The sequence below is a fragment of the Nuphar pumila genome, chromosome 8 (genome assembly GCF_984573655.1).
Source record: "Nuphar pumila chromosome 8, dmNupPumi1.hap1.1, whole genome shotgun sequence".
NCBI classification, from domain to species: domain Eukaryota; kingdom Viridiplantae; phylum Streptophyta; class Magnoliopsida; order Nymphaeales; family Nymphaeaceae; genus Nuphar; species Nuphar pumila.
In genome coordinates this window covers 114499839-114510745 of record NC_143256.1, presented here as the reverse complement: position 1 = coordinate 114510745, position 10907 = coordinate 114499839, and the positions used below count along the sequence as shown (strand labels likewise).

At 41.5% G+C, this 10907-nt stretch overlaps 1 protein-coding gene across 1 annotated transcript in view; it reads left to right on the top strand.

Annotated features, from left to right (window-relative positions):
* Window positions 1-589: 589 nt before the first annotated feature.
* The window catches only part of LOC149830297 (protein SEMI-ROLLED LEAF 2-like), a 65688-nt gene continuing 55370 nt past the window's right edge, over window positions 590-10907 (top strand). Inside the window, exons 1-2 of the mRNA XM_090015418.1 lie at window positions 590-1010; window positions 2043-2117. Of these exons, the coding sequence (XP_089871544.1) occupies window positions 876-1010; window positions 2043-2117 (210 nt within the window). The 5' untranslated portion in view covers window positions 590-875. The remainder of the gene's footprint in view (window positions 1011-2042; window positions 2118-10907) is intronic.

The window sequence follows — 10907 nt, the reverse complement described above, 5'->3', positions numbered from 1 at the left end:
AGTCCTGATCCAACTAGCTTGAATAGATAATCCGATCCAACATTTGCATGTATTTGGATTTGGATCTATGTTAAATTCAGATCCATTTCGGAACCAAACACGGATTTGGATATAATACACCATACCAACCGTTTACATCCCTACAGGAGATACGCTGGGGTGAAACAGAAAATGGCACATCCGAAATTTCTTGTACAAGGAGTGGTAAATGTTAGACCTCTCCTTTTTCTTCTCATTTCTAGAGGAGAAGAAAACACATAAAGACAGCTGAGAGCGCGCGATTTAAACGGAGCCGGTAAAAGTAGTCGTTGCGGAGGAAGCCGCTGCGTTTTCGTCGGCAACTATTCCCTCTCCTCTCTTTCTCCGGTGGAGGGTGGCGGAGATCCAGCGCCTACCTTCTCGAATTTCCGGTGGATCTCCGGCCTCTTCCTCTCGAGGTAAGGGAGCTCTCATTCTTCTTTGCGAGCTCTCGCCGTTGCGATCGCCGCAATTCGATCGGAATCCGTTGGGTCCTCGCGGAAATCCTTGGTATCTTAGGTTTTGCTTCTATTTTTTTGGGTTGATTGAGCTTATTTCTGTGGAAGTGGGATGGTTACAATTCGTTTGATTGTTTTTCGTCGTTTGATTCGGATGAATTCAACGGGTTCTTCTTTTGATTTAATTGGGGTGAACTTCGGATGGTTCCCGTTTCTGAATGTTCCTGGCTCGTCCAAATTTTTGTTTTTTCAATCGTGATCGTTGATTATTTTTTTCGTTTTTGTGGTTTGTGCTTTTTGTTTTCTTGTCGTGTTAGGATTCTTCGTGGATAATTCTGTGGTTTGATTGATATTGGAAGAAGGGACTAAAATTGTTTTTTTGGGTTGGAGCTGTGAGAAATGGGGGTTATCTCGAGGAGAGTGCTGCCAGTTTGCGGGAGTCTGTGTTTCTTCTGCCCATCGTTGCGTGCGAGGTCGAGGCAGCCGGTCAAGCGGTACAAGAAGCTTCTTGCAGATATTTTCCCTAAATCACAGGTAACTTGTCTCCGAATGTCGGTACCTCCTGTTTGTTCTTCGTTGTTTTGTGATGACCTTTGTGACTTGGGGGAATCTGCAGTTCTTAGAAGTTCTCGTTATATACTAATTGGAGTTTCTTTTTTTGGGTTCCCCCCCATCCTTTTCAATTGGATTTGCTTGCATTTTGCCTGCTTTTAATATTTATTTGTGGAGGGGCGAGAAACTATGCTTTTGCTTATTCGATGACAACTTCTTATGTTGTGATTCTTCTGGATTCTACAATGTGAGTGATTGCTGTTAATCATCTGATGCAATGTAGTCAAATACGATTTATTGATTTTCATTGCACCAACTTGTGAATGCCTATCCATCGAGTAATGGGAAGAGCTTCTTGCTCTACCTTTTTCTTTTCTGGGGATGCATATGTTTGGTAAAAGAATAATATTTTCCCTTGATGATGAAAAAAATGGAAAGTGTTCAATTGAAACATTAAAACATGACTAAATTGGTCCTAGTTACTCTTAGGGACAGAGTGGAATGAGGGAGGAGATTCTCGAACGAGGAAAATGATCCAATTCCTTTGAGAGAATTGAATGAGGAGCTGTATGAGGTGAAAAGCTCATATGGTTTTGTAGAGTAACAGTAAGGGTGACTTATCTGTCAACTTTTCCACTATCATCCCAAAAGACCAAACTCTGTCTTATGTAAAGTTGCCAAAGTATGATTAACCTCTAGATTTGAAATCACTGCTTATATACCTGGTATTGGCCATAATCAGTTGCCATTTCTCTTATATTTATCGAACATGGAGGAGGTAGATTGCTGATGGATTGGGAAACAAAGTGATAAAAAAAAGCTTTGTTCTCTTTCATTTTTTTCTCTTTTATTTTATATGTATAGTTTATCTGTTAATTCCGAGGAAAAAAATGATTTAGAGTCACTGAGCATGCTCATTGCGCTTGATGCAAATCCATCTGTTTGCATCTTTTTCCTTTTTAATTTTACATAGAAAAGTTAATCTTTTTGGGATTTGTGAAAATATTTTAACAGGATGAAGAGCCAAATGATCGGAAGATTGGTAAACTATGTGAATATGCTCTAAGAAATCCCCTGCGTATCCCAAAGGTACCATTCTCTTTTATTGCATGCCATTTTTAAATCAGTGTTTTATATCTTCTTTTTGTTTACCTAATTGGTTAAAGTAATAATGGTTTATTCTAAAATAGTTTTCATCCCCATATTTAGTTTCATAATCTTGCTTCTCACTCTTGAAGTACTTGATATATGTTTGAGATGTTTATCCTTGATACATGTTGATTAACACTATGCAACTTATGTCATAGCACAAGCTACCATGGTTCTTAACAGTTGTCTTTTTTGCTTTTATAGGCAATTTAGTGATGATAATCGAACTTCTAAAAGTACCAGCATGCCTATTCAGTTTCCAATTTATAGTCATGCAAAGTTGTTGAATTATGATCAGGTGTTCTAATTTTATGGCCACTGGCTCCATTTCTGGTTTAAATGGTGTTTAAGAGTTAGTTTTGAAAATGACTGACCATTTATCTCCTAATTTCTCATGGCCATATCTTCAAGACTCGGTTTGCAGATTTGGCTAAAAAAACTAGGTTTACTGACCTTGCCAGGCTCTTGAATTAAGTGTATTATTGGGACTGGACTAGACTTTTATCATGGTGTTTATGAGCAGCCCAGAAATGTGGCTTTCTTCGATCCTATATAGACTCTATCTATTTTGGTTAGGCTTGGTTACATAACCAAATCAATGAGCCTTGTGTCGACCTGGTTGAGTTCATTGAATGTTGATCTGTTCAAATTCAACTTTTTGACCAAGAGTCTTCGTGAGGTATAACATTGTTGACTTCGTTGGCACTTTTTTTTGACTTGATTGAGCATTTATCGGCAGAACTATGTCAGGTGTATCATCAACCATCAAGCCTTCCCTCCAACCCCCACCTACAAATTTGAAACAACTTTAACAATTGAGTTGCTTAAATTCCTAAGTTAAACTTGTAAAATATGGCATTAGTGACTTGGGACCATGGTTTTAAAACCTAGTGACTCATCACTCGGCTCTTCCATGAGTGACTCGTGATTTTGCCCGGTCATGTTAACTTTATATTTTATATAAAATATAAATATATGTATATACTATCTATATTTTATAGTATTTTACCAATATATTATATATAATATGCATTATATGATATGTTTTGTAATATATTTAATGTATAATTTTATTAATACATGTATACCTATATTTTTATATATAATATACATATATTATATTTCATATGATATATATATATATATGAGACTTGCCCATGATTCGACTGAGTTTTGTACAAACCGAGTATTGTTCAACACTCTTTTTGTAACAACCCTGACTCATACCCCCAAAAAATGCGTTTTTTTTTACAAGTGTGAAAACATTCCCAGAAACCCCGGGTCCTTACAGTTGAAACACCACCACCACCACAAGGGATCTTATACTCACCTTTTCATACCAAACCAATCATCACTTTATTTATTGAATTGCTTAAGGTTTAAAGACAAGAGTCCGGGACATAAGCAAAATGCAAAGAAAAAAAAAGAAGTAGAGCCACACTGTCCAAAAAATCTGTCAAGTAACCAAGTAACGCGCTCGTGACTTCACTCGTGAGCAGGTCGCCTCACTGATCATCAGAGACTGTAAAACCACAACAGTAAGGGTGTCAAACATTCAAAGAAATATGTGTACAAATTCCTCTAATGAAACAAATAAGAACAAAGAATACAGATGAGATCCATACAATAATTTGGAGGAAATATAATTATGACAGTTTCATAATTTTAAGCAATCATCTAAGTAACGTGGCAAATGCTAAACAAGCAGAATCATCTTTACATTAACAAGAAACATTACTAAGCCATGAATACATGTTATTAAACAAATAGAAATCATACCTGATGTATCCATCTATACCACACCAACAAGTAAAAATGAAATAAAATGCATGTTCTAATGCATAACAGGAAGATTGCATGATTTAGATGCATATGCATGTGTCATTTATTATTTTTAATTAGAATTTTTCTTTTCATTTATATGACCCTATTAAATGCACATAATTTAAATTTCTCTTTTTAATTATCGTTGCCCGCGGATACTACAAACGAGTAAAATCTCTGAGGTCAAGTAGGGTTTTTAGGGTAACTTAGCACACAATTTGTATTTTATTACTGGGTTCCAAACTTAACTCTCGACCGAAACAACCTTCAGAACATTAGACATCTAAATCTAATGTCGGGGACACCATGGACATCCAAATCTACAAGTGTCACTTTCTTGGTATACCAAAACAACAATTGTGTCTACACACCACCTCAAGGCAAAGTGACAGACTCTCCCTAAAATCGTGGTCAGGAAAATAACCTCAATATCAGGTTCAAGGGCACAACACACACACAGAGTTTTAGTATGCTCACGGTTTCTACAAAATCACAATATCTAAGATTCTCACACTGTAGAACGGACATCAATGAGACATAAATTACACTGTTCTTTAATTTCTTCTATCTTGATATTAATTTATTTCTTTTTAACTTGCCATTTACTCATGCAAAATTAATAACATAAGCTCGCAATTCAACATGCAAAGCTCTTCACGGGGTCACAACCCGTGGCAACATAGAACTGTGCAACAAGAACACAATATCACATTCGATTTTTGCAATGCATAAAACGAAGAACAACATACACTCAAGGCTTACACGGCCTACGATGATCCATTTTGATCATTTATGCATTTATATGCAAAGATCATGAATCGCATGCCACTATGCATTTATCCCGCATGCCCATATAGAGATATGCATGAACAACAATAATATTCATATGCATGTATTCGTCATGCATGCATGTGCTTGTATGCAATTCATATACTCATGACAGGGACACACATTCACCAAATGCGCATATTCATGTCAATGAAACCTTCCACATGTGAACAATCATGCAACTGCCTACATGCAAACCCACATAAACACCTAATGTAACCATTCCACGTATGAAGTCTGTGTATGCATGTTAGCACACACTTCACACAATCTGAAAGTTAGCATACCTATAGCTTTAACATTCCCAGACTTGAGCCAATACTGAGTCTGCTAAAGATATATTTTTTTCTTGTGACGACTACTAGGCACAACCCCAATTAGGGGACTGACGGATCAGGTCTGAGTCTGACAATTAGAGTACAGGCCCTGCCAGGGACTGTACCACGGTCTGCCAGGGCCTGGCAGTTAGCTGAGCCCTACTCGGCTGACTGCCCGCCAGCCTCCAATACTCAAGAGTTAAGATAAAACATGGTCTGTGGGTATCATACAAAAAGAACTGGGTCAAACTGTAAGACATAATAAGATACAGATTTTGTAAATAGTAACTGGGTCAAAACTTAGTCAGAAAGTAAGGGTAGTGGATTCATTTATATTGCTGGGAGGGCCTTATAAGTAACAGATCAAATGGGAAGGGTAAGCAGCAAAAATAAAGGAGCATAAGAATGCATCTATTAATGGTACACGTTGAATAAATGATATCTGAGCAATCAATACCATACGGCTTTATGTAAAACTAGGTGACAGAGCTTCAAAACAAGTATATTCAATCGAATACCATCTTTTATCATAGTAAAGAATTTTCAAACATAGGTATATATGTGTACTACAGTGAGTACATTAATTTCTGTCAGCGCCTAGATGGGTGTTGGCCATATCTGGCCAGCTAACACAGTCCAGTCGAGTGGCTGGACTGGCCTGACGAGACCCGGCAAGCTCAGCTAAGTAACTCAGCTGGCTGTCGGCTGTCCAACCAAAACCAGACTGGGTCTGGTCAAGTACGACCAGAACCCAGCCATGACTGACAGGGCGTCAGTATATAGGTGAAACCTTTGTTAGTCTTCTAAGATATTGGTTATCTGATTATGAATTAGTTACCAACTGCTGGAAACAAAATGTTAATATGAGTAAAGAATCATCCACTATGCCAAGCTATACAAGCATTATTTGTTATCAAGTTTCTATATAATTTTGCATAATAAAAATTTCACATTACTTAAGGTTACAATTTGAAGAAAAGCTACACTTCAGGAAACAAGAGATTAACACAGACAACAATTAGGTACGATTCCTGAACAGTTGACAGCTACCATATGAAAATCCATAAATGACTGGCATATTAATTCCGGTTACATGAAGCATTAGGAATTGGGTAAGAAAGTAGTGTTCCCAACTCAGTTAACGAAAGCCGAGTTAGAGTGTCCAATCGGCTCAACTACACGTGCTGCCCTAACCTGGACATAAGTTAACAGAGAACCTATGTTTCAACCTGACAACAAGTGTGCACAGAAAATTTTTCTTTCTAACTACATGCACACTGGATGGTTTAACCCCAGTTTATATGTGATGCAGCCTTCAAAGGGCTGTGATACGAGCAGTGAAGACACGGCCTGTCGATGCGCACTCCAGTTCTCGCGTGATCTTGATGAAGGCTGGGTAGGCACGACTGTGTATAGTCGGATGCTGAACAGGCTTAAAAACAATCAATATCACCCAAATGGTGAGTTGGAACTTATTTTATTAAATACCCAATGTTACTGCCAGATTGCTGATAAACAAGTTGAACAAAAATTGTAAACAACGAACTGTAATGGAAAAAAGAAAGAATGACAGGGAAAAGGAAAACAAGGCTGCTCAGAAAAGAAAAATAAACTGTAGTGATTCTCCAAAGACTTCCCTCACGCAGCCCTAAGTCATGTTTTTTAAAGATGGTCACTGGATTCGGGTCCGGACCCGGACCCAAGAAGGCTTCAATTCGGGACTGGATCGGTGCTGAGCCGGGTCTTCCCTTTTCTGGAGTAGGTGCGCGTTATCTTCCTGCATCGAGTCAACTCACCTGGGGTCGGACCCTGCTGCTGGGCCCGATCGTCCATTCCAACTGGTGGGTCGGGTTCCCTGGCCGTGCCAGGGTCACATGGTACTAGTACTGGTACCGCCTGCCTTGCATCATTCTCCCCGGGTTGGGAAGAAGTCGGCTCCGACGACTTGTTGTCTCCACAGTAAGCATATAGATCAGACACATTGAAAATCGGGGAAATGTTCCAATCGTGAGGCAGTTCTATAAGGTAGGCATTCAAACCTAAACGTCGTAGGACCTGGAAGGGACCATATTTCTTAGGACTCAGTTTATTATAAGTGCCCACGGGAAAACGCTCAGGACGCAGGTAGACCCAAACAAACTGACCAACTTGAAACTGAATGTCGCGACGACCTTGGTCAACGAAGGCTTTGTACGCTTCGTAACTCTCAATGAGTTTGGCCCGGACTTGCCTATGTATATCACGCATGTATTCAACGACATCAAAGGCGTCTGGGGCGAGGTCAGGGAGACTGGATACTGGAGCTAGATCGACGACATGAGTGGGCGACCGACCATAAACCACTTGAAAAGGAGACTTGCCTGTGGACCTATTGATGAAACTATTATATGCAAACTCAGCTTGAGGCAAGACTAGATCCCAGGTTTTAACATTTTCCCCTACGAGGTTCCGTAACAAGTTTCCTAAGGTGCAGTTCACAACTTCGGTTTGGCCATCGGTTTGGGGGTGGTACGCACTACTAAACTGAAGCTTGGTCTTCAATAAAGCCCATAACGATTTTCAAAAGTGGCTCATAAAACGCATGTCACGATCAGAAGTGATTGTGTGGGGTAGACCATGGAAGCGAGCGACGTCCTTGAAATAATAGGACGCTACTAAAGAGGCATCGGTGGTTCGCTTACACGGGACAAAAATAACCATTTTGGAGAATCGATCAACAACGACTAAAATTGAATCAAAACGACGCGGCGTTCTTGGGAGGCCCATGATAAAATCCAAGGATACGTGCTCCCACGGCCGTTCAGGAATGGGTAACGGAGTATACAGACCACTGTTCTGACGATGACCCTTGGACACTTAACACACATGACACCCTTGGATGAACTTGACAACATCTTTGCGCATTTTGGGCCAAAAGTATCGTTCATCTAACAGAGTGAACGTCTTATCATGCCTGAAATGCCCTGCTAACCCTCCTTCATGTAATTTAGAAATCAACTGAAGCCTAAGGGAGAAATCAGACACACATAATTTGTTCCCACGGAAGAGGTAACCATTATGAATACTAAAACGGGGGTCGAGGGTGCAATATGAAGAGATGCACCCCTCCCAGACTTGTTGAAAATTCGGGTCCGTGGGATATAATTCTTTGCACTGTTCGAACCCAACGACCTGCACTGACATGGTCATCAGGAGGCTGTTCTTCCTGCTAAGAGCGTCAACCACCTTGTTCAGGGTACCAGATTGATGGCGAATTGAAAAGGTGTACTCTTGCAAGAAGCTGACCCACTTAGCATGACGAGCACTCAACTTCTTTTGACTATTCAGATACTACAATGCCTCATGGTCCGTGTACAAGACAAATTCCTTATAAATGAGATAATGTCTCCAATAACGAAGGGCTTGTACAACTGCATAAAACTCAACATCATAAGTGGAATACTGACACCTGGCATGCGTCAGCTTCTCACTAAAGAAGGCAACTGGTCTGCGATTCTGACTCAAGACTGCGCCGATTCCCACCTTGGAGGCATCACACTCAACCTCAAAGACTTCACTAAAATCAGGAAGGGCTAAGACAGGGGCACTGGTCATTTTCTCTTTGATGATCGTAAAGGCTTTTCCCGCAGCAGGCGTCCATTGAAAACTAGTACCCTTGAGGCACTCCGTGATGGGGGCCATGAGGGTGCTGAAGTTTCTCACGAAACGTCGGTAAAAAGTGGCTAATTCGTGAAAACTACAGATCTCTCCAATAGTCTTTGGGATAGGCCAATCAACAATCGCACGAACTTTCGCGGGGTCTGCCTTAACTCCATCAGATGACACAATAAAGCCTAGGAAAACGACACTGGACGTCATGAACTCACACTTCTTCGCATTGACATACAATTTTTCTCTCCTTAAAATTTCTAAGACCTGACGCAGGTGACTCAAATGGTCAGACAAAGATGAACTATAAATCAAAATATCATCAAAATATACCACGACAAACTTCCCTATACAAGGGCGTAGCACTTGGGTCATCATATTCATGAAAGTACTTGGGGCATTGGATAGTCCAAATGGCATGACTAACCACTCATACAACCCATCACGTGTCTTGAATGCCGTCTTCCACTCGTCCCCCTCTCGGATACGAATCTGGTGATACCCACTTTTTAAATCAATTTTGGAAAAAATGGAAGCACCGGCCAACATATCGAACATATCATCCAAACGAGGGATGGGAAAACGGTATTTGACAGTGATACGGTTTATGGCCCGACTATCAACACACATGCACATGGACCCATCTTTCTTAGGGGTGAGCAAGGCGGGTACTGCGCAAGGGCTCACGCTTTCACGAATAAAGCCCTTTTGCATTTACTCCTGGACCTGTCTCAACAACTCGGCATGCTCGGAGGGGTTCATACGATATGCGGGGAGATTGGGGACACTCAACCCTGGCACAAAATCAATAGCATGTTGCACGACACACATGGAAGGAAGACCATCTGGCATAATGTCGCTAAACTCTTCAATAAGGGGTTTGATGTCCGTAGGAACTGGTAACGACGTACTCACTGAGGGTTTAGCCACCACAGCATAACAATAACCATCCTCCTGACATTGGTTCAAGAAAGACCGGTAGGATAGTCCGGTCAGCCGAGGAACTCGCTCAGACTTATCTATCGTGGGAAACCCCGTCTCCTTGATGGGGAGAAGGATTATCTTATGACCCTTAAAGATGAACGAGTACGTGTTCCTACGGCCATCATGAATGGTTTTGCGATCAAACTGCCAAGGACGTCCCAATAGGATGTGACACGCATTCATAGGGGCTACATCACACCACACCTCGTCGTGGTAGTGCTCCCCCATGGAGAATCGGACTAAACAACACTGGGTGATGGGAACCTCGTTTCCTTTCTTGAACCACGCCATCTTGTAGGGGTGAGACAGTTTCTCGGTTCTCAGATTCAAGGTAGACACAACACTCTCGGACACCATGTTCTCACAAACACCGGTGTCGATAATAACATCACATGCGTGACCCTCACAATTGCATCGGGTTCTAAAAATGTTGTTCCGTAGCCATTCGACAAGGGTCGACTCTCGGGGTGCGGTCAAGACATGACAGATGGATAATAGATTGTTGACATTGCCGTCGAACTCTACGACTTCCCTCTCATCCTCATCCTCGATCAAAGACTTACTCTCACTCTCAGATGCTGACTCCACAATACCTTCGACGAGATGGGTGTTTTTGCCCGCAGTGGGGCACCTAGACGCGACATGCCCTAGCTCCTGACACCTAAAACAACGTAGACTCACTAGGTTTGGTTTTAGACCGGGTATTGAATGCGGGTCCGGACGGATCAGGTCTGCTAACTTCTGCTCTAGGGGTAGACTTTGAGTCCTCCTTCCTAGGGGAGCTCGCTCCCCTGGTTGGAAAACTCGATTTGGGTCGACTGGACTGTTCACTACGGGAGGTCCTATATTCCTGTCTCTGTTTCAACTTTTCCTCGACGTTCATGGCATAACTGCTGGCCTGATCTAATGTCTCAACCGTGATACAACTAAAGTCGTCAGAAATAACAGGACGGAGACCAGAGATGTACCTCGTGACCTGTTGGCGGGCAGTTTCCTCGATCTGCACCTGTAGAGAAAGACGATGGAACTCGGCAGTGTACTCCACCACAGTACGAGTGCCTTGACGCGGGGTTAGATACTCCTTGTAGGCTCTCTCAACGTGATCTGAAGGCACGAATTTTGATTGCAT